The sequence below is a fragment of the Abramis brama genome, assembly GCF_963993115.1.
Source record: "Abramis brama genome assembly, chromosome: 12".
NCBI lineage: Eukaryota > Metazoa > Chordata > Actinopteri > Cypriniformes > Leuciscidae > Abramis > Abramis brama.
In genome coordinates, this window is record NC_139974.1 from 37,940,045 (window position 1) to 37,965,223 (window position 25,179).

At 40.6% G+C, this 25,179-nt stretch overlaps 1 protein-coding gene across 2 annotated transcripts; it reads left to right on the forward strand.

The window, feature by feature from the left end:
• Window positions 1-1,823: 1,823 nt before the first annotated feature.
• Window positions 1,824-24,474, forward strand: ahdc1 (AT hook, DNA binding motif, containing 1). Of its 2 annotated transcripts, XM_084130241.1 has the most exons (5): window positions 1,824-2,532; window positions 4,511-4,596; window positions 18,406-18,440; window positions 18,541-22,954; window positions 23,114-24,474. In XM_084130241.1, the coding sequence occupies exon 4, from the start codon at window positions 18,736-18,738 to the stop codon at window positions 22,924-22,926; it is 4,191 nt and encodes a 1,396-aa protein (XP_083986367.1). In that variant the 5' UTR covers window positions 1,824-2,532; window positions 4,511-4,596; window positions 18,406-18,440; window positions 18,541-18,735; the 3' UTR covers window positions 22,927-22,954; window positions 23,114-24,474. The 2 variants fall into 2 exon arrangements, with proteins under 2 accessions (XP_083986367.1, XP_083986368.1); XM_084130242.1 differs by lacking the exons at window positions 1,824-2,532; window positions 4,511-4,596 and adding an exon at window positions 10,938-11,055.
• The last annotated feature ends 705 nt before the right edge of the window (window positions 24,475-25,179 follow it).

A 25,179-nucleotide genomic window follows, 5' to 3' on the forward strand; every position in this document is an offset into this window, starting at 1 on the left:
TATCAGGAATGATGCAGCAAGTGTGCGTCAAAGAGAAACAAACGCTCGATTGCTCACAGCTGCAGTCATTTGCTCTCCACTTTGCTGTCCACAAGATGGCAGAAGAACCATAATGTGAAGACTGGGAGGTGTGCAGGGTTTTTAGTATGCTGTATTGGTTTATTAATTATCCTGCTGGGGTTTGTAGTCATGTTGGTACATTCTGTACCTGCACTGCTGCAGATTTGATTTTCACATTTATAAATTAAACAGCTTGTTGCATCTACAATTTTGCTGCAGCAGGGTAGATATTCTGCAGGCCTGGGGATGTGTGTGTGTGTGTGTGTGTGTGTGTGTGTGTGCGTGTGTGTGTTGATGATGATTAATTTCTAGCACGTTTTGGCATTTGTCCCTGTTTATAAAAATCAGTTGTAAGTAACAAGAAAAGTAATATAGGTGGAGAAGCTTCAGATAATTCAGCTTAATGTAGGTTGACTTTCTTTTGGGCAGAATTTGTTATTGCAATCTGTGGTTTTAGATTTCAGGCTGTTTTTATTATGTTTTATTTAGAATACACATCTATTAAGTAAACACTTTAATTTTCTCCTTTTTTTGTGAGAAATTGTATTTTTCTTTTATTTGCACACAGATGCAATTAGAATTTTACCCCATTTTATGGTGAGGGACAAAAATTAGCATTTTTAATAAATTAAAAAAAATATATATATATATATATATATATATATACATAATATAAAGCTAATTTTCCCTGTATCCAGATATTGTGTATGAGTCAGTATAATGCTATAATCAGAACAACAAAGAAGTAGGACCAGCACAACTGCATCAATGCGATGTTACAGCAGCCTGCATATAATAGCCAAATAATAGCTATACATTTCTCTTCAATTGTGAAGGGAATGTTGAAAGAGCTTGGAACATGGAAGAAAATTAGAGGAAAATTCAATTACTGGAGGGCAGAGCAGATAAACTATTGGACTGTGATCTTTGACAGTCTCTAATAGATTCAGCCAATATAATATTCACAGCCCACAGTTCATATCAAAGACATTGTATATTGTGTTCAGTCATTATAGAACATCATTCACTTTTTAAAGAGATAGTTCACCACAAAATGAATCACCTCAAGTTGTTCCAAACCTGTAACTTACTTTCTTCCCCGGAACACAAAAGAAGTCGTCGGGTATAATGTTAGTAATGGACAGCCTCAGTCATTGTTCACTTTCATTGTACCTGAATGAGTCTGTCATTTTGACTTCTCCGTCGGTGTTCCATGGAAGAAAGAATGCCATACAGGTTTGAAACAACATGAGGCTGATGTGATTCATTTTTAGGTGAACTATATTCTTTTAAGACTTCCTAAGTTTTTAAATCTGTTTTTAATCATAGGCTGCATGTTCACAGTTTCTATGCCGTCATACTAAAAAATTATAAGCTTCCAGAGTGAGTGAATACATTCATTTGCAATTTCTTAAAGGGATAGTTCACCTAAAAATTTAAATTCTGTCACCATTTACAAACATGAACATTAACAAATGTCTTTTTTAACCCATCCATACAATTGTTGACCAATTTTCTTTTTATCAAAATATCTTCTTTTGTGTTCATAGTAATACAGGTTTTTGGTACGACGTGAATGATGGGAGAATTTTCATTTTTAGGCGAACTCTCTCCTATTAAGCATTCAAAGCAGTTTGCACAATGCAAACTCACTTTGACCTCACAGTGTTAAGTTAATGTCACCTCTCATTTGGGGGAAAGATCTTCTCTGCACTCTAGATGAAATGTGCATATAGATCTCAAAAGTGCATTTGTGTCACGTAGGCAGATCTAATTGCATTTCTTCAGAGCCCCGTCGCACTGTCTGGGTGTTATTTGATGCAACACAGACAGTCTGAGAGAGAGAGAGAGAGAGAGAGAGAGAGAGAGAGAATGAATGAAGTCACGACGAGCAGAACTTCAGTACCCAGAGTCCTCCAGAGGAGGAGAAAAAAACCTAGACCCAAGAATCTACGGAGGCCCGGATGCCCCCATCGACAAGGCACGTCTACAGCCCTCTCTGACTAGATTCCTCGGAGTTGGTTTGCAGAGGGCGAGAAACGGCGCAGAACGGCTCATTCCAACATCTCGCGCTCGCTGCACTCCCGGCGCGCTCCTGTGAGAAACTGCGGTACTCTCTTACTACAATTTTAGTTTTTTTTTTTTTAAATATCCGACGTGGTGACAAAAACACGCGATTTTTTTCCTTGTTCTCCTCGTTTTTTTCTGTTTTCTTTTTCTTTCTTTCTTTTTTTTTTTTTTTTTTTAACCAGATGCTGAAAAGCCTGTTTGGCGTCGCAAGACAGAAGAGCACCGAGATGACTAAAAACCCCGTCATTCATGCATAGTAGTTTTTTTCACCCCATACAGACAGCCTCTGCTTTTAGGATGTTGCATGTCACGGAACGGTGTGTGCTCGAGTCGCGAGGAGCCTGAGGAACGCGTGAGGAGCTCGAGCATCACAGCTGCAGCAGCGGAACTCGTCGCCTCCCGGTGAGTGCGCGCGTCTGGCTTCACACACAACATTTGCATAGTCTTCCCCTGCGCCGCGGCGCATTTCACGAGGGTTTGTGTTTTCTACTTAAGGAATTTTTATTAACCTCATCGCTGCCATTCATTGAGCTCGCGATAGGTCACTCGCATTCAGCGCGCGCGCACACACTCCATATGTACATAGATTACACTCACCTACGCTCCACATCAGACATATTTTTAGCTGCAGGTTGCCAATATTAAATATTTCTGACACGTACATTTTCTGTGCGATAAAATGCGTGGACAATATAAGATATTCGTTGGTGTGTGAAAGAAAATTGACCGTTTGATTACGAATATTGGGGAACGTGTCGCTGTAAATGTTGTGCCCATTGACTGAGGAATACTGATCATAAGTGTGTTGACTGACTGCATGAATGCGCTGGGTGATTATTATGGGGAGACGACAGCCGCGCGCGCCGCCAATGACTGCACTTTTAATTAGTCTGGCTAATTATTCAGCCTACAGTGTTTCATTTAGAAGTGCTTTATTGGCATGATTGCTTTACATATACACTATAAACATGCCAAAGCATCAGTGAGAGAAAAAAAATGTCAGTCATGTTAATGAAGTCATGATTTCAATATAGCTACAATATCAACTAAAAAAAATTAATGTAGCATTGGCATTAAGACATGCCAATTAAGAAGTTTTTTATTGAACTAATCTCCTGTCCAGTGTGGCCAATGCAGTGGCGCGTTGGCGCAAGTCATTGGGCTCGCGCTGTGCGCGCGACGGTGACGCGAAGATGTTTATGTTGTGACAGGCGCGATTATTCACGGCGCACGCCAGGAACGCGCGTGCTGTTCTGCCCAAAACACGCACATGGTGTCATTACTGAAACGCGGATATTTCTACTGACAATGGAATGGATTTCTGCATATAGTTTCTATATGTGCATGTTTTTTTTATTTTGGTCAAATAAGAGCTTGCACATCTGTGAGTATTAGGTTGAATAGGGAGTGGGGGCTGTCTGTGCATGTGTCCACCTGTCAGAGAGACTTATAGGGCTGGTCTCCATGGCAACCTTTATTCTGTAAAGGAAGCTTGGTTTCCCACAACAGCTGGAAACCTCTGATTGGCAGAGCTGAGAGACATTGCTGACCTTGGCCACAGCTAGAGTATCTCACACTGCACACACTTAGCAGGAAAACACGGCTTCAGTCTCTTCCATCCACTTTCTCATTCCCTGCTGGCTGCTTTTTTGGAGAGATTTTCACCTCTGACCCTGGTTCCCCAGTCTAGGGAGGAAGGGGGAGGCATTGTGTTTCAGGCTGCTAAGTTTATCCGCATCAGTGTGTGTGTGTGTGTGTGTGTGGGAGAGAGAGAGACACACACACACGAAGACAGAGAACTTGCGAGCAAGGATGATGATGGTGCGAGAGGAGGCGAGAGCGAGTAACTAGGGTTCTGTATACCTGACTGGTTTCTGTGTCTCAGTAATGAGCCAACTCTAACAAGAGACAGAACCAGCTCAATTATTAAAGAGTGAGAACGAACGAAAGAAAGAAAGAATGGGAGGGGAGATAAACAAGGGAGAGTGGTGCTGAGAAACACATATACATCACATAAACAACAGCTCATTGATGCTGTGAGAAACAGAGCACAAACACAACTGGAAATGATCCTTGCATTTGCTAGTTTTGAAACTCGCCAATTTCATGTTAAGCACTTATTAACTAGGGGTTTGAATGAATGATGTACTGTATCACTAACTGGATCATTATTGTGAAATGTTACCACAAGCCACCTAAAAAGAAAAATGCAGCAACTTGTGCAGTTTTATATTCATGCCATATACTTCATTTAGATCAAGTGATACCGTATGTTGCATATGCATTTGTATGCATTCTGCCCTGACATATGTCATTCTCTCTCTCGCTCTCTCCATTTCTCCCTCTCTCTCGACTCTCCCTTTCTATCTCTCTCTCTCAGGTAACAAACTGCCTGGCTAAAGATTGCCATGGAAACATGCAGTTTGAGAGTGAGATGAGAAATGATTGAGAGAATCAATGTGTAAGGTAAGAGTGGGTTTTCTTTCCATACATCATTTAGGCCACACAGGACAGCCTGTTCAAATATGCTCATTGTTTTCATTTATGTAGCTGAAGTACTTTCTGTTTCTATAACTACATGAAGGAAGGCTTCGATTCACCACACCTTTCTGTGCATGAAGTGAATGAAGCGTGTTCGAGACCTGTGCCAATCAGTTTCTTTACATAAACTTTCTTCTTTGTGCTCTTTTTGGCATGATTATAAGGCACCCTTTTCTTATTCCAAATTTGAAATCACATTCAGTTTCACAATTGTGGATTTTTATTCTATTCAGTTCGTGAAATAAAATAAAAAAACATAATAATGATAATTTCATCTAACAATATCCTTTACTATCTGAAATATGGTGATAAGTCTTGCGTCAGGGATGCAAAATCTTTCAGTTGTCATTCAAGCTAAGATTTTAGGAGGATGCAGCAACTGGAATATAAAATATGTAATATAATATAATACACTATTTAAAATCATTTAAAATTTGAAAAGATTTATATATATGTATATGTGTATATATATATATATATATATATATATATATATATATATATATATTACAAACTTTTATGTTAGGTTTGACAGCAGACATTTTAAATTATTATTCATAAAGAGTATACACTTTTACATGAGCACGAGGGAACAGGGTCTTACAAATGTATAGGCTTAGTATATCACTGTAGTTAGGATACTTTTTTTAAATTCAATAATTTTTGGTGTCTGTGCTTTAATGACACTTTAAATAGAACAAATCTCACATTTCCTAATTGTTTTTCAAAATATAAATTTCTATGTAATTCAATCTTGACACATTTATTGTCACTAATGGGTTAAAAGTATATCACCCGTATTATTAGATATAGGACATGTTGCAGGTGCCGCAGTTTTACTATTAAATTATGATAAATCCTATTATTATCCTATAAATAATCTAAATTCAGCTCAATGGTTCAAAGAACAAAGCAGCCTCAAAGTTATGAGTGTGCAGTGGGCTGAATCTTGAGGAGGACAGGACATTCTTGAGAATCAAATGAATCAGTTCAAGGCTCATGCAGAAAACTGACTCTGAGCTCCACAGATCCTCAATCCTGTCGACTCACTCTGTTCCCCGTTTACTTCGCAGCACTGCATCTTTCTCGTGATTAAATGGCATGGCGCTCTTTTAATGAAATCATAATCTTATTGAATTTACATCAGTGACCTCAGGTTTCCCGCACACGACTGTGGCTGTTGTTGTTGTGTCAGTAAAACTCAGAACACCTGTTTGCCCACCAGGACACACCTGTACCGATACACACTCAATTTGATGACCGTAATTACATTATGCACACTGAAAATAAATAGATAGAAGGATAGATGGATGTATGGATGGATGGACAGACAGACTGACAGATTATAGATAGATAGATAGATAGATAGATAGATAGATAGATAGATAGATAGATAGATAGATAGATAGATAGATAGATAGATTGATTGATGGCTGAGAGTAACTAAACTAATTTGCAGTAGACGTTTTAAAATGAATATAAATGCATGACAATGTGTTATAGAAATATGATAAAAATCATTAAAACAGGATATGAATGTGGTCCTGGGTGATTGATCAGATGTCTATCTCTCTATCTCTCCTTTCTCATTCTGTCTAATCTTTCTTTTTCCTATCTCTCCATCTCCTGTCTTTTCCTCACCTTCAGACTCTGTTGCAGACTCTCTCTCTCTCTCTCTCTCTCTCACCCTCCCCCTGTTTCTCCCTTTCCTGTTCTATCTCTCTCTTGCTCTCTCTCTCTCTCTCTCTCTCCTGGAAGTTAATGAGCCCAGCTCCCCCTGGGGAACACACACTTCCTCTGCCAGAGACAGAGGAGAGAGCGAGAGAGATTACACAGTGCAGAGAGAGTGAGCGAGAGAGAGAAAGAGACATAGCAGAAAGTGAGAGATGGTGGGGAAGAGGAGGGGTACTATGGGGAGATAAGGGAGGAAGGAGAAAGAGCGAGCAAGAGAGAGGGAGAAAGAGATAAAGAAACAGAAGAAAGTGAGAGAGTGGGGGGAAGAGCAGAGGTACTGAAGGCCGATAAGGGGGGAGAGAGAGAGAGAGAGAGATAGAGAGAGAGAGAGAGAGAGTAGGAGGGAGTGGAATTTTCTGGATATGATGATAGAGGGAGTGTACAGCAGGCAGAAAGATGGATGAGTGCACTACACACTCCCATCCTGAATGAGAAGGAGAGATTTAGACCATGGAAACAGGGATTGAGAGCGAGCGAGAGAGAGAATGAGCTGTGCGGGCTAAAAAGAAACAGATGCTTTTGAATAAAGCCCCTGTGTGCGAGAAAGAGAGAAGTCAAGTCAAGGGAATATCTGCATATGTGCGCACTAGTGTGCGAGACGCAGACGGACAGAACGAGAGAGAGCGCGGATGTCTGTTTTTGAAGCAGGTCTTAACATGCTGTCAGTGTCTAGAGTTGGAATGTGCACAAGGCGGCCATTGTTGTTTAAACAGCCATCCAGCAGCCCTTCTCCTTGGCAACGGTCTCTGCAGTCTCCCACGGCAACAGTGGAACAGGGGTTCTGGGGGGGGGGGGAGTCAGGAAGTCAGGGCCGCAGTGGAGAGGCCCCTCTACAAAACACTGGCCTCAAGGTCCAACTCAATATGTGCGAGTGTGTGTGTGTGGTGTACGCCCATATGTCTGTATGTGTAAGGTGTGTGTGTGTGTTGGAGTGCGAGAGAGAGCATTAGACACAATCCAGAGATGGATAGGAGGAGACGGGTTAGAGAGGTGCGGGTTCGTGCGCTGAGAGACACACCGGCTGTAAGTATGAGCTGATTGGTTGATGAGCTGTTTACTGAATATCTGACGGAAAGGGGAGATTAGGACATGGATAAACACAACGTGAGAAGCAGATAAATATGTGTTGGATTGTGAGAGAGAGAGAGAGAGAGAGAGAGAGGGAGGTGTGGACGGAGACAGGTGTGTGTATTGGGGATGAGCATTAGGAGAGGTCAGGGTTTTGCCCTGCTGGTAGATGTTGTAACTACACTCTGGTTATAAACAGCATCTTTTTTTCATTGACTGCCCGACACATTTTTAATTATAAAATTATAAAATGATTTTTTTACCATGTCATAACAATGATATTGAGTAGTTTATGAGTATATGAATAGAGATGCACGATTCTGGATAAATTGAGAATACATTTTTTTTTTTAAAAACAGAGATCACAATTCTGAATAGACAACTAAACAAAATAATATGTAAATTACTAGAGGTTCTGACAAAATGTTAATTGCTGCAGTCTGTTTAAAAATCTTTAATTAATCTTTTTTTTTTTTTTTATCGGTTTGAATCATTGACACATTTATGAGTGAGTCATTGAATCATTCATTCAAAATGAATGAATGATTCAATGACTCACTCATAAATACTTCACTTGTTTCATTATTGGATGAATCGGCAGTTTTAAATGAATCTTTTGAATGAATGATTCAATGACAAATACATAGTCACTTGTCGCCACCTACTGGTGTAACGATACAATCGTTATTTGAAGCTCCATGTTACTTTCTATTTTGATCGCTAGACATCAGTGTTTATATCCGAACTATAAACTCTTATCTGTTACTTCTGTGACAATATGAATATTTTTAACACAGAAATAATGATACTTTGTGGTTACAAAGAGTGTGAAGCTGTTTCATATCTATACATGACAACTGCTCTCTCTGGCTCACAACACAGATCTGAAAGTTCGCTGTGATCGTACTCGTCAAAGGTTTAATAGACAAAGCCGAATTGTCGTCATTTAGGAATGAAGTTGTGTTTGAATCGAGATCGCGATCTTTTAACAATTAATCGTGCAGCTCTAGTACAAAGAGCATTCGTAGGCTCGTATTACGTCATTACATTCTGCATTATTCATGAGGGGGAACACCCTCCTATCGATTTCCATCCAATCGCTGTTTTGACTGATACTTGATACTGTAAAACAGTATGATACTGTAACAGTACTTGATACTGTAACCCTAATATGTACGGGGAAAGCAAACACCACGGTAAATTCAATATTATAAATTGATAATATAGCATAATAAGCAATTTACAAGCAATTTTTAACACAGTATTTCATCTACTCTAGTGACCCTCAGACATAAATAAGCACAGTTTAAGCGCACACACTCCATTGTGTCTTCTCCAAATGTAATATATATATATATGAAAATAATGAAGCTGTTACAGTAGTGCGTCTGATCATGGCACGATGGATTATTCAAGTAAACAAAAGATGATGATGAAAAATGGATATTCAAAGAAGAATGGACAGAAAAGTAATTGCCTTTATTCTCCTTTCTTAAGTGTGTTTTAAACCGATCGGTGACATTTATAGTAGTGAAAAATATGACGGGCTTTAGAAGATCCTTTAAATATTTGTCATCAGTTTACATAAGAACATAATTAGCTCTGAAACATTAAAATGCTCCGTTGTTGATATTTGTCAGTATTGTATAGTCTATCAAAACTTCTTTGATCTGTTCATGATATTCCCTAATGATAACGAAGATGTTTGGGAGTGTCCTGAACTCTTTTGTCTGTCTTCATGCTCACATTTTAATGTCCGTTCATCTGCTTCCAGCACACAAGAGTAAGCAATTTACTGTAAATGTGCAATACTTCAAATTCATTAGCTGTGGAAGAGCAGAAGATTAACAAAGTGCAGTAAACGGTTAGACTGTTTGCACTACAAACCTGTGATTATGATTCAAAATAAACTAAGAATAGTGAGTGTGTTGTAGGTCTGTAGGTTTTCTCTTCCCACTCTCTTCCCTCTTACCTTTCCACAGCTTTCATACCAATTTATTGAGCATTTTCCATATCTGAAGTATGAAGGACCAGTGCTCTTCTGATTTACTTGTTTACACCTGGTATTAAAGGGGTTGTTGAATATGATTTCACTTTTTTAACTTTAGTTAGTGTGTAATGTTGCTGTTTGAGCATAAACAACATCTGCAAAGTTACGACGCTCAAAGTTCAAAGCAAAGGGACATATTTTGTTTTAAAGAAATTGCTTTTTAAGGACTACAACAAACTGGTAGGGACTACACGGCATTCCTCCCGGGTTATTGACATCACTAACCTTAAAATAAGGTTAACCCCCGCCCCCGGGAACGTGATTTATAGATTATCATGACAGAATATGCTAATCAAGGACTAGAAGATAACTACAATAACAACAACTAACCATTCAGAAATGTTGTCTACATGTTGTCACTTCTTGAGTCATCTTTCTGACTTCGATTTAAACATAAAAAGGCTAAAAGTTTTAGAAATTTCCAGTGCATGTGTGTGTGAGCTCTTAAAGCTCCGCCCCCTGTGCCGGGAGCAGCAGCTCATTTGCATTTAAAGGAACAGACACAAAAACGGTGCGTTTTTGCTCACCCCTCAAAAATTGACAACTTTAACAAGCTGTATAAAAATATCTGTGGGGTATTTTGAGCTAAAACTTCACATACACACTCTGGGGACATCAGAGACTTATTTTACATCTTGTGAAAAGGGCATTATACCACCCCTTTAAGATGCGTTTTGGTCGATCGGATCACAAGTGGACGACACTAAATACAGGTGTAAAGGGTCTAAAACGTTTTGAGCTTGTCCACTTTCCACCACTTCCAGATGCAGTCGAAAACACAATCGACCGGATTGCTTTCGTAGTGTAAACTCTCATGTGTTCAAACAGACACAAAAGACCGGCAACCTGACCTAACATTAAACATTATTGGAAGCGCTCTAGTCGGACGGGATTTAAACTTTTTTTGGCTGGAGACCCAAGTTTGGTGTGAAAATGAAAAACATACCAAGCACAATGTTCTCTCACCATTCCTGATTTCTAACACACACTCACAGCGTTCGGCTGGTCTTGTGTCTGTCAGAGCAAAAAATAAAGCTGCTGCTCTCCGTGTGTTTTTACGTCGTCCCCGGGTCTGTTCATGTGAAAATTGCGTGAGCTTATTTCATCCGTTGGATCAAAAGATCTGAAAAAGCCCGTACATTTACCCGCCCATAGACCCTCACCTCGAAGAAATCAGGACAGAAGTGGTTGAAAGTAGATAAAAGAGATGGATTTAAACGCCAGGTGTAATGGGAATGTGTCTCCCTCGTCCACTTGTGATCCGATCCACCAAAACGCATCTTAATACCATGTAAACAAGGCCTAAATGACCAAAATACACATGTGTACTATCTTCCTGCCTCACTCACTCCTGCCTCTCACTTATAGCTGCTGTTCCAGCTGGTGTTGTGGTCATGTGACCAGGCGGAGGGGTGGGAGGTCAGGATGGGGTAGCGAGTCTCTGCTCCTCTTCTAATAACCTACTAGATGAGCGCAAGAAAATAAGGAAAGCGAAAAGTAACAAGAAAAGACGAGGAGTAGAAGTAAGATAGGTGTGTGTGTGCTGTGCGTGTGTGTTTTTGGCTGGGCCGAGTGTTGAACGCAGTCTCTGGTGATGAAGATTATATGGAATTTCCTGCAGCTGGGGACAAGAGAGAGCGTTCGAGTAATAGAAAGTGAAAGAGGGAGCGAGTGAGAAAGGTGGAGAGGGGAGGAGGGAATGAGAGGTTACAGAGAGGGAAAAGGCAGAGACTCGGGAGATATTAAGAATGCAGATGAGAAGGAAGAAGAAGTGAGTTTGAGGCTGAGGAATGATGGAGGCATTGAACACGAAGAAGGGAAAGCAGAAAGACAGCAGCTCTGTTCCAGTGAGCGGCCTGGAGGAAGACGGCATGAAACGACAGTTGTGATAGTCTTTTCTTCCCTATTGCATGTCTAATGAATTTTATGTCCATTTTAGTTACTTTTTTAGTAGTATTTTTTAACAATATTGCGATGAGTTCAGTGGAAAATGTGGAAAACTCGTCAAAATTGTTCAAAAATTACAATTACAATTACATTCGGTACCAATTACATTGGTAATGATGCTGAAAATTCAGCTTTGATCACGGGAATAAATTACTGTTTACATTTTAAAAAAACAGTAATTTCAAATTGTGATAAAATTTCACAATATTGCTGTTTTTTACTGTAATTTTGATCAAGTACATTTTTTCATAATTCATAAAATTAAAATATCTTACTGATCCCCAACTTTTGAACTGTAGCCTATATTTATGATTAGTAGAGAACTGCATCGTTCCTCTCAAACCACTTGTATTAAATTGAAACGCTATTTGTGTGACACATCGAGTTTCTTCTTACAGTTGATCTTTACAAATCAATCACTTACAACATGGTTTTCAAATTAGAGCATTGAAAGAAAGATGGGGGGAAAATATTACAAAATATATTTTTAGGCAAAGTGTGAGATTATTGAAATTCAGAGATTAGTGAAATATGTCTAACACATAATTTTTATAACACTTTATGAGTGTCATTCACACCTTTCTTTTCTTTCTCTTAGTAATACTTCAAAAATCATGTGTTTAATTGTGGAAAAAAAAAAATATATATATATATTATAAAGACAGTGTAAATAGGTCTAGCTGTCTTAATATACAGAACATTAGAGGATCATCATGTTTTGGGCTCTTTAGCACTAAAAAGTTAGTAAACCCCTGCCTAGTGAGGTTCCAGTTGGGATGCTGACTATGTAGGCAGAGAGGCAGCTGACTAGGTTTGTGTGCTATTGTAACAGAGCTAGTGTGTGTGTGTGTGTGTGTGTGTGATGACAGCTGTGTTTCTGCAGAGTGTCACTGGAGTGTCTCTGTGGATCTTATGACCCACTTCTACCTCTCTCTCTCTAACTCTCTCTCTATCTCTCTCTCCCTTCTTTCCATTCCTTCTCTCTCTTTCTCTCCACTCTAAGCTTTCTCCTCCTGTCTTGTTCTAACTTTCTGTCTCTCTGTCTCTCTGTCTCTCTCTCTCTCTCTCTCTCTCTCCCTCTCTCTCTCTCTGTCACTCGCTCTCACACACTGTCGGGGCTGCTGCCTGTATCTTAGCAACAACTGCACTCTCATTTGAACTCAGTGAGTGCTTTTCCCTAACACACCCACTGACACACAGACACACACTTCTGTAAACACACACACACACACACGCACACACAAACACAAACACACACACACACACACACCTTATTACTTGTGTAAACAGACACACATCCCAGCCCAAACATTTGTGCAAACATACTTGCACATCTCACTCAAAAAAAAAAAAGTTGGATGTGAGATACAGACCAGACAATGCATGTACAGTACGTGTCCATGAGTCCGTCTCTGTGAAAAAAAGGTTGTTGAGTTCAGTATAGAGAATCATTTTGAAAGAACCCCTTTATGGCAAAAAGCTTATAAGGAGAATTGTCTTAAATGATTGCATAGTACTTGCCATGTTTAATAGGTTATTTAAATTTTTCTTGTGATAAAGTATTTTTGCAAGCAGTTTAATTCATAAAATAAAAATAAATTAAAAATAAATCCATACAGATAATCTGATCCCATGATGGAACCCCTAAAAGTTTCTATGAAGCGCCTGACGGAACCCTTAAGGTTCTATATAGAACCCTTCCTTCTAAGAGTGTGTCCCAATCCCTGCGTCATTCAGCTTTTGCTGTATCTGTATGCCATAATCTATTTATTACAGTTCAGATGAGAAAAAGTACACTTGCACTATATTTAGGGTGTATCTTTGCTTATTTATATGATTTACATTTACATGTATCTTTATGTCTGATGCATTTTGCTTTCCGGTCGTCATTTAGGCTGATTGGTTTCGTGACAATTTCATGAGATCTAAAACAAATAACATCCTGAGCATTCAAATCTTGTTGCAGGATGAGTCAACAGATAATCTTATTTTGTGCCGTGGGATTTGTTTACAGCATGGCTGGTTTTTGGACAGGTGGGCATCAATGTGGATTTTCATGTCTGTCATTTGGACAGTGAATCCAAAGACAGCTCTGTGATTGGCTAAACGTTAGCAGCTGTTTGGGTCTCCTGGGGAGCATTGCAGCAGTTAAAAGGATTGGAGAAAGAGACAAAACGTGTGTGGAGAATCGAAAGCGCAGTAGTGGAGGGAGGCGAAGAGAGCGGCTGCAGTGAGAGAAGTTAAACGCATTCTCATTCACATACAAAAGAAAGGGTGAAACGGCAGAGAGGGTTTGAGGCATGGATTATCTTCAAATGTAGAGAATATAATTAATAACTAGTACACAAAGCAAAAACAAATCTGAGATCAAATTGAGTGTAAACCACTCATCTTTCTGAAGTTACACTGTCCAAAAGCAACATCAGCGGATAATGTTTCACAGTTGCTTTTGTCTGCCTTAAGCTCATTGTTGACTGAGGATTTGCTGATTATTTGAGTGAAAAGATTGTGATTTATTATTATGTTACTTGTAATAATATTTATAGCCAATCAACAGAAAATAGGGATGCATCGGTATTAAAATTATAGCAGATAATATGTTTAATGATCTATTAAATTATAAATGATCACAGTCTTCATAAAACTGAATTTAGGCATGTATGAAAAAGGCATATTCATTTTGAGATTTGATAATGATTGCATTGAACAGTGTTATTAAATTATTATTGTTTTAAAATATTGACTTTAAGTGAGCGTTATTTGATGGTAAATGTCATATATAAATATTGGAAATTAACATGCACAATTAAATATTCAATATTGACTGACAGCCATAAATACCAAATCTCTGTCAATATCCAATATGGTACTATTTTGTTATTATTTTTGAGCAGTCTTAAAAATGTGACTTTTAATAAATATTACACTGGAAAAAAAAAATGCTGTAAATTGCTAGTAAAGTTCATAAACAATTACAAAGAAATGGCAAAGTAAAGTTACACAATAAATTAAACATGACATTTTAAAGCACAAAAACTGATTTAAAAAAAAAAAACTTTTATGAATGCATCCCATTAGAAGCAAAATATTAAAAAAAATGATATTGCTTCATGTTCCGTTCACCGTTAACCTGTAAACTGAGCAAACATCAGGATTCCTCGTTTCAGTAATCTAACACACGCCACTAGGTTTAGAAAGAGTGAAAGCCACATTTAATTAGTACACAGAGCAGACCACTGCTAACCTCTCTCTCTCTCTCTCTCTCTTCACACACACTCATTCGCTGACTTAATCCAGCTCACTAGTCTGTCCTGGCAGGCAAATATGTGATGGTGCCAGAACTGTGAGAGAAGAGTAGGAGAAGCTCCAGACATTCAATCTCTCTCTCTCTCTCTCTCTCTCTCTCTCTCTCTCTCTCTAACGCTTAGGAGAAGGAATGTGTGTGAATATCTGAGGGACTCGGTGTGTGTGTGTGAGTGTGTGTGTGTGCGTGACTGTAATTAAAGTGCTGTTCTGCAGTTGTGCTTGTTCCTGTCTTCTGTGAGACTGATGCTTAATTAATGAGCGGTATTAATTAGAGAAAGAGAAGGAGAGAGGGAGGAGGAGACAGAAAGCAAATTTAAAGTGTGAGAGAATTAAAGAGATGCAGTTTAAGGGTGAAGTAGCAGATCTAAAAGCTATATTTGTTTGTGTGCGAAACCTTGTGTGACCCTCGGACAACATCATCTGGTTCAGGATGCAGATACACGCCTGAGATTTAAGACAAAAACACACATGCTTGTTAATGTGATTGATTTGCTTCGCTATATAGACTTGATTCAAGTAGTTGGAATTGCAACTTAAAGGGACAGTTCAACAAATAAGTGAAAATCCTGTCATCGTTTTCTTGCCCTCATGTCATTCCAACGCCATGAGACTTTCATTCATCTTCAAAACACAAATGAAGATATTTTTATTCCCTCCATTGAAAGACGTCAAAACGTTCATATGAATCGAGCATTTAGTCTTCTGAAGAGACGTAATCGCTTTATATGATGAACAGATTTAATTAGGCTTTTTTCAAAAATTAAACCGCTCGATTCATATGGATTTATTTTACAGTCTCTTTCTGAACGTTTTGAACTGTGTGAATAGACTTTCAATGGAAGGACAGAAATCTCTCAGATTTCATTGCAAGTATCTCCATTTGTGTTTCAAGGATGAACGAACGTCTTGTGGGATTGGAAACGGTGAGTGTCATCATTTACTCACCCTCGTGTCATTCTAGATCTGACATTCATTCTTCTGCAAAACACAAGAAAATATTTTGTGTGTTTGAACATTGAAAGCCAGTGAAAGAAAGCCATACAAGTTTGGACTGACATGAGGGTGAGTAAATGGTGACAGAATTTTAATGAACTTTTAGATAGTCTTGTGTTAGTTCATGAAATAGCACCAAATTATTTTTCCAAATAATACACCCAAATAATCTTCCAACGAAATCTTGGCACGGGAACAAATAAAAACATAAAAAGCTGATTAATTAATAAAATTTTAGCATTTTAATGTTCATAGTAATTAGTTTGTTCATTGAAGTTATTTAATCGAATCAGTTAATTCAGGACATTTTTTGTTTAAGTGAACTCATGTGTGATACATTGCAGGAATGCAATACAAAATAAAATGCAGAATCCTAAAATACTAAATAAACAGAAAGAAAATCAAATAACTGAGGAAGTCAGATAGCCAATAGATGCCAAGTCTGACAATCTTCGAAGACAGTGATGTTCTTGTTTTTCCTGTTCAATATGGTGTCAGAAAGATTAAGACCTATAGCTGTAGTCAACATCACAAGATGTGATTTCACAACAGAATACTTCAGATGTCTTCAACTGGCACACAGATTAAGTTGTCCTTCAACCTCAAGCTGCACCATCAATAGCCAGCCCAGTGTAAGTGTGTATGTTTAAAGTGGAGAGAGTAGCAGCTAAAACACACCTGAACATGCCTTAACAGAACTGCTTCTGATGAGCAAGTCAGACCATTTTGGTTCAGCACATCATCGCTATGTTTACTGACAACAAAATGAAGCTTTCAAAGAGGAGAAGAGTTGAACACAAGAGAGTTCACTGATGTTTTGAACTGTTTTGTTTCCTTTGGCGCTGGATACTCTGAACATGTGCATGGTTTTAAGATGTCAGGCAAAGACTGGCGAGCACTTTAGAAAGAAGTGTCAGAAACTTGGTACTGAGCGAAGGTCATGGGCCTTCAAGCACACACACACACACACACACGCATACACAATAATTGTTCTGAAGCAACCAAAAATGTGTTCAGATCTAAAACTCCCAGAAAACCTGAAAACAGTGAGCAGACAGTGTTGAAATCTGGGAGATTTAAAGCACAAGACGATCAGGCCAAACTGGCAATACAGTCGTGTGGGAAGCTTATCCATGGCTCTGAACACTGGATTTCTGCGATTTTGTTTGTGTCACAGAATATTAAGTGTGCAGGGAAAGTGCTGTTTTGTTTTCTAGGTGGAAGAAATAATTATGTGCATCAAAAGTTGTTTCTAGTAGTGAAATGAAGGATTGTGGAGACAGTGCTTTTGTTCATTTTTAGCAAAAATGTGAGTTTGTGTGTCTCTGTATCAGTGTCTTCAAGAATGTGTGGCAGCTTGTTCGGCACCATGTACTGTAGCACATGTTTCTGGTTCGCTTTCTCGCTCTCTTTCGGCACTTTCCTTATCGTTGCCAGTTAGTAATAAAAACCATGTGTAACAGACTGAGAGATGGATAGAAGTGTATTGTGTGTGAGAGAGTCCAGCCGCTGGACTTACTTGCATCACTACAATGTTTATTCCAAATGAAGTGCAATTCTTAAAGGAATTGTTCATCTAAAATGAAAATTTTGTTATAATGTTTTCACCAAGAAAGATATTATATAGCTTTCGAAGACTTGGAATATAGCACACAAGTGGATTTTTTATATATATATACAGCATCTACTTTTATAATGTCAAAGATCTAATTTTGTGTTTTGTCACAGATAGGTTGCAATGACAGGAGTAAATTATATGACAGCTTTCCTTTTTGTTTGAAATATTCTCGCTGGCATTTGTCTTTTCCCCCTCATTTTTCAGGATGTCATTTTTTTTCTTCTTCAGTCCATTCATATATTCTTTCATCCATCCATCTCTTTCCTGAACTCTCCACATCCCCCGCCTTTCGTCCCTTTGCTGCCCCCTGCTGCCATGTCCCAACTTCTTTGCATTGTTTATTAATTCTAGCCTTTTCTCAGAGGTCATATTTTGTGTGTAGCTCACTATTTTTATGTGTATATAGGTTTTTGTTAGTGAGAGCTGAATAATATAGTCTTTTATTTAGATATTGCCTTTTAAATGTAACTATATTCCATATTTGTTTACTTGTTTAGTTACAATGTACACATTTTTGAAAGCTCGTTTTCACATTTAATGTTACTTTATATCAATATACGTGGTAGCTGTCACATATACAAATAATGAGACATGACACATCCACAATGCAATGGCTGCTTTGGACATTTTTCAACATGTTTTTTAGATGATGTTACTAATTCTCTCATTCCTCTTAATTCCTAAATTTTCTAAATCAGACTTTGCACTAAAAAAATTAGAGTGATAGTTTATTATTGCGAGAGATCACAGATAATGCTAGACTGTCTGTGAGCGACAGTTTTTTTCCTTTGCACTAAAAGTTTACTAAATATGCTTTAAATTGTCAAGCGTAAAGCATGTAAAGCAGTTGCCTATCCACTGAGACATATGTCGTATTGCCATAGTGAGGCCTGCAATCTATTGCATTGGAAAGGAAAACTATGTAACCATGGTTACCGTTCCACTCATATTCAATTGCCATGGTTACAACTGTTCTCTAACTGTATTGCCATAGTGACAAGTGTCCTTTCGCCCACAGGGATAACACAAAGCATGGCCACAGCAGCAGACATGGTAAGAACAACTGCAGTTATTTCAGTAGCATGTTGTCCATCAATTGTTTTCAGTTCTCAACAGTATGTCTTTTTTGTGTGTTTTGTAACCTTTTCCCTAGGAAATAACTGCACTCCTGAAAACTGGGACTGTGTGAAGTCTGATGGTCCAATTCATTCTGTCCAACATCGTGAGAGGAAAGAGATCAAACATCTTACCTTCTGAACTGGACCCAGCTTACAGTTAAACCTAACACTGAACCGTCACTGACACATATACATAAATACGGAGATCCTGATCTGCAATTTTGGAGGTAATGAGCCGTCTGTCAGGTCGCCTGCGCTCTGGAGGTGTTCGCTTGACTTGTGAGGCACTGGCTGACAAAGACTGCAGTGATGATGAGGGCCCCTCTCTATGGGAGGGGGATGAAGAGCCTGTGGGCACATCTGTAGGACCCACCGATTCCACTCCGGCCAGCTCACTACATTACAGCTTTTATTCACCTCCCTCTTTAGCTAATGGTCTGCGGAACCATGAAGAGCAACTTCAACGTAGGGCAAGGAGACGTCGGCAGACAGAATATGTGGAGCAAGGAATGCACATTCAGCAAAACACACAACCACAGATGCACACACCCCAACACACACAGTCAAGCACACACATGCAGCCGCATACACACATTCCAATGGATACACATATGTGGATGGACACAAGCATGCTAACACATAAGCGCACACCCACAGACACTGGCTCCTCACTTGTAGAGCAGGACCCCTCCCTTATTCCCGAGGACTTGTCTTTACCTTCAAAGATTGAAACACGTAATGTGCAAGTTCAGTCGGCCCCTTTGTTACATATCACTCCTCCCCCAAAGACTCCTCAGTCACCTCCTCAGTACAACCCTTCCTCTTTACCTAAGGAGGAGACAGAACTTAACTCAACATGTAAACCAGAAATGGATTGCACCACTGACCCAGACCAAGTTTGTATAACAGGCCAATCCACTGTCGTGACCTCTGTGGAGGCTGAAAGGAAGTACACCCTACGGAGCTCTGGCCGACCACGTTTCCCCTGCCACCTTCGAAAATCGTCCCGATTACGTAGAGCTGCTGAGGAAAATATGTTCAAAAGGGAATTGGACCAACAGGATGAAGAAGAAGAGGAAAATAGAGACTGGAGAACGGAGGAAATAAGGCCGATAGAGGAGCATCCCCCAGAGGTGTGTGCCGCTGCCTCATCATTTGAGGTTTTACCATCACCAGATATATCAGCAAGTGTTACACCAAATCATAGCTCGAGAACATCAGAAGGAGAGGGCATTGTCACTCACCATGCAGTTAGAGGGAAGCGACAGGGACGTTATTCAGGTGTGAGAAGGATTGTGGTTAAAGTAGCCAGAATACCTGTTCATATGAGCCGACGACAGAAAAGCTACAAGATTTCATCCCTGGAGCCAGTGTGTGCTGCTCTCCATGGAGAGGGGGTCACAACAGGAGAGGGGCCAGAGGGGGGTGTCGGAGGTGAGCCGGGAGCAAATGTTTCCAGAGAGCCAACCGCACTTCTCCGCATGAAAAACAATGGAAAGAGTGTGATGGTAATGTTTCCACCGGGAGAGCTTCCTGTAATCTTGAAGCGGCGCAGGGGACGCCCCCCAAAACAGGCATTACCAGGACAGCCTGACATGCATGAGACCAGAGCAGGAGCAGCCAGTGCAGCAGAGCCCAAAAAAATTCGAAGGCGGCGAACAGTAAAGCTACCATCTCCACAGCCCTCATATGTTAATGACACCAATGATGTTAAAGTAGAATATGCAGATGTCCTTTCCAAACTGGCCTTCTTGAACAGACAACCTCCCAGCACAGGCCGCTGCTCCCCTCCACGCTGCTGGACCCCGACAGAGCCTGAGACTTTCCACATACCACCAGAAAATCCATCCCTTTCCACTCTTTTGCACCGTCTCACAGGATTTCGCAGAAGAGGTGGCCGTGCAGGCTGTATGGGGAGTAGAGGAGGGGGAGCAGCTGGATCCTCTGATTCTTTTAAGAGGTCATTCAGTGACTTCTTTGAAACAATTGGCAAAAAGCGTAAGGTCCCCGCATCTGAACCAGGAGCTCCTCGGAAAAGAGGCAAGGGTGTCGCTGGGGGAATAAGTAGGGCAGCTTTAGGTGACTCTGTACAAGGTGAGAAGGTTAGAAAACGGCGGGCACGAAAGAATGGGGCTTCAAAAAATTGTGCAGGTGCCCAAGAGCATGACTGGCAAAATGAGAACAGCAGTTGGATAGGGAAAGGTGACAGAGACATTCATGAGAAAGCAAGTAGCTATCAGAGTCCTTGCTCCCCTCGTGGCAGTTTTCAAAGCAGTGAGACTAGTAAGGGTGGGATGTACCACAGCCCCGGTATGAGAGGGGTGTGCAGTGGAGAAGAGTCTCAGGGAATGTTTGCAGGATATTTTCGCTCTCTACTTGATTCTGATGACTCCTCTGACCTGCTAGACATTTCCATGTCCAGCCCTGCTGGACGCCAGGAAGGCCGTAAACTCACCCCAGGATATGAGGGTGGCAGCCCTGGTGCAGCCCATCGTTGGTCTCCTGCCTTCCCTAAAAGAAGTCCTAAAGGAGCAGCCTGTCTTGGGGAAGGGGCGCCATTACCCTCACCCCAAACTCAAGGCAGTTCGGCAACTAAACCCTCATATTCATTCAGTGTCTCACAGACTTCTCCAACTCCATCCTTCCCTAAATCCCCTGCACTCTTGCTTTCCCGTTCACCCAGCTCTCCACATCCCTCTGGAGGTTTTCCTCAATATCCACCTAGTTATAGTGCTGGGGTTCCTCAAGGAGGAAGTATTTACCCCCTCCCTCAACAGCAGCAGCAACAGCAAAGGCCAAGTGACTGTAGCTTTACATATGGTACAAAAACTCCCTCTGTTCCCTCTGCACAGTGTCAGATGAGTTATTCCAACTACCAGGGTTCTGCCAAGCGCAATTATAGTGGATATCCAGGCCCACCCCATTCAAACATACAGCGAGGGGACTCTGGCGCAACCTCACCAGGTGGAAGTTATATGTCAATGACAAAGTCTAGCCCCTATTCCTTATCCTCTTCCCCGCCTGAGGGTTGCAGACAATACACCTCTACAGCTCAGTGGGGATATAGGCAAGGGGGAAATAACTGGGGTAGTGATGCATATGGTACTCAACAGTTTCATGGTTTCTCTGATTATGGTGTAGCTGGAACTGGATCAGAATCCAAAGACATTCTGGACATCTCAAACTACACACCCCAAAAAGCCAAACAGCGTCCCTGCCTTGACACACTCTCTGAATCCTCCTCAGACTCTTCTCACACTGGTGGAGGAGGGATGAGTGTTGTGGGTGGACCATTTCGCCCAAGGGATGTTCCTATGCCTGAGGGTCAGTCTAGCCTTTCAAGCCTGGAGAAGCTAATGCTTGATTGGAATGAGAATTCGGCAGGCCCTTCTTACAACTGGAGTCAGAATGTACTATTCCAAGGGGGGGCCAAACCAGGCCGTGGGCGAAGGAAAAAGTCTGAGACACACAATGAGAAGGAAGCATGCTCTGTTCCCCCAGGTTCACCTGCCAGCCCTCCTATGCAAGGAGGACCAAAACGGAGTGCTACAGGTGGCAGACAGCCCAGGGGAGCAAGAGGCAGGGGAGGATACTCTCCTTGCCAAAGAGATCGTCCCCCACCAAAAACCAAATCTCAAAAGCCTTCAACCCCATCAGGGTCAGGGCACATGAGTTCAGGGGGTCTGTACCAAGAAGCATTGGACTACTACAGTGGAGATAGTAGTAGCCTATCACCTCTCAGCCATGCCCCAGAGTCCTGTGAATACCCCTCTCCATATTCTGTCCACACTTCTACTCCCTCCTCAGATGAGAGATTTGCTCATGTCTTTCCTCCGGACTCTGCCTCTGTGTCCCCCAGTTTATCAAATCAGTCAGATGCCCTAAAGCAGTACCCTAAACCTGGTCCTCCCTCACAGACTTATGGGCATGCTGCCAGGACTTTTAGCCCAACCCTCTCCCCAACCCCTCGGCTCTTGCCGCAGTGTGGTTCTGCCATGAGTCCGCATCGGGTCCCAAAAGAGCAGTTCTCCCAGTATGATTCCCCAAGTTACAGTGGCTCTCCCTGCTGGTATGGGCAAGGAGGAAGTGTCGCTGGCAGCCCCCAAAATTATGAGGAACAGCGACCACCAGCAGTCTCTTTGCCCTCCCACAAACGGGACATGTCATTGATGGTCTCTGGGATGAGAGTTACATCCCATTCATCTTACCCTTCCCCTTTACAAAGAGGTCCTTCCATGTCAACTTGTGTGAGTGGGACTCTGGACTCTTCCCCTCAGCATGATGAGATGGCTTACCATGGTAACTTGGACAACTATGCACCTGTTGGACACCGTTATGCACCCCAAACAGCCCGGGGGGGGGTTCTCTGCCAGCTTCTTGACCAGCCGAGCGATGAAGGCTTCACCGTCACCAGCCTGTAGTTGGATTTATCATGCCATCGCTGAAGAGGTACGACATTAATACTGGTAAATAGTTAAGATGATAGCAGTATGAAATTGTTCAAGTAAATGCTTTAATGCTACCACAATCTATATTGTGATATAAGTTTATGTCATTATGTATTGAGACTAATCCTCATTTGATTTTTTTTTTCTTTTTTCTTGACAGATGAAATGGACAGTACCCTTTTCATATTTTTAATCTTTTTTAAAGGATAAGCTTTGGAAGACACTTACTGAGTTAGACTGAAGAGTTTCAGAGCTATGGACTAAATAAAGACTTCTCCAGCAGTGACAATCAAGATCCAAATTCACACACATGGACAGACACAGAAACACATGCACGAACACAAACATTCACATACTTGCATATACTTTTCATACGCCGACTTGCAACTGCAAATGCACGCACAAAAAGTCTTGCAAACTAATATTGCTACACAGCTTGGGCTAGGGACTTATTAAACAGAAAATGGAAACTATGTATCACGTTGAAACCAATTTGATGAAATGCAGGGAACAACCTTGTCCCTTTCTTTTACAGTGCAACCGTGCAATTGTGATTCAAACATTCTCACATTTCAGTGATGCCCAAAAACCCAACCAATGTGCGAGACCACACAAAAGGTTTTTGTCTACATCCTGAACTTGCTCCCTTTTTGTCTGTTTCAGTCTCAAAGCCTCCTCTGATTTTGTCTCTGGGGAGATTACTTAATCCTAAAGGTCCACTTCCTTCAGCATCTATGAATGGTGACTGCACAAACTCTGCCCTCTTCTCACTCTTAAGTTCAACATTTTTAAAACAAAACAAAAACAGCATTTGTACATAAGCTACTCAAAGGGTTCAATCACTTGAGGAGCTCACTGCTATGAAAACCACCAAATCTCCTGCTGAAAGAGATATGGTAAAGCAGCAATGTCATGACAGTGTTGTGGAACTGCTGTAAGAACACATGAGGGAAATACCAGTTTTATGTGGCTTTAAATTGTTCAGCTTGGGTTTGTGCAAGTACAGTTTAAGTAATCTTTTTTATCAGTGGCCTGGTCTGGTTCCACAGGAATGTGTCCAAATTTGATCCCTTCAACCTCTGGATCTGCAGCATGGTCACTTTGTGCCCAACATCCAACTCTCATTTGTGTGTTTTTATCATAACAGGAGGACAGACACCCATGCACTGCCCCTGACAGATGCTGTCCTTGTCAAGATGTTTTGAGGCCAGGGTACTTTCTACCCTGGATATGATGGCCTGAAGCTCAGGGTGTGGACAATGCATATTCTCCTCCTCTTTTTCTTTCATCCCTTTGTTCGTATTTCTTGTGGTCCGCTGTGTCGTACAGTGATTTTTTGTGATGAAATATTGTATCTGTCTGTTCCATATACTGTATCTGAGGTGAAAATATTTAAATACACATTCTGTTCTGATCATTGTTTAATTTTGTCCTGCCTCTCCTCTGTGGTTGGGGAAATACGATGAAAATGAAATGAGGTCCATTGGTGGCCAAGCAGGAAAATAAAAAATACAATGGATATTAACCTGCAGTTATTATCACCTTTACTAAGGCTTGTCAGATCTCATTCAGATGTTCAGATTTCATATCCAAATACTTTTTTATGATAAAAAGTACATTTTAATTAATGCCTTAAATGGTTTACTATCAATATAATGTATGTATATGTGTGCAGCATGAGAATGATCAAACTGGATGGTTCATTATTATGTTGTAATTCCAAACATTTCTTTCTGAAATGGTATCGAAACATTTCTTTTTGTGCGAGTGGTTTTGGTGCCTCTTTTGCATTCCGGCCGTGCAGCGCTACTCAGGCATTTTGGAACGAGGCAATTGTGCTTTTGTCGACAGACATTCCAACAGGAGCTCAGATGAGTTCAGGTGAGGACATGAACAGATTTTAGAGAAATGAAGCAAATATGTTATGGGAATTATGAAATTTATGGAAAGTAAGTAATCTGAGTGAAGGAGACCATGAGAATAGTGTGCATTTTTCATTGATTAGTTTGTATGTGTGTAGTATTGGAGTGTGTGTGTGTGTGTGTGTGTGTGTGTGTGTGTGTGTGTGTGTGTGTGTGGTGTGGGGATGAGAAATGTAATTGCACTGCCCCACTGTGTTGAGAATGTGAAAATATTGGACAATTATGTCAGTTATCTCCAACACACCAACCCAACGCATCTAAAGACAAACGTTCGGCTTATCATCTAATATAATATTGTAGGCCT

Bases quoted from the DNA above. Each gene is read 5' to 3' on its own strand.
- ahdc1 (XM_084130241.1), top strand. From the start codon at position 18,736: ATGAGCCGTCTGTCAGGTCGCCTGCGCTCTGGAGGTGTTCGCTTGACT.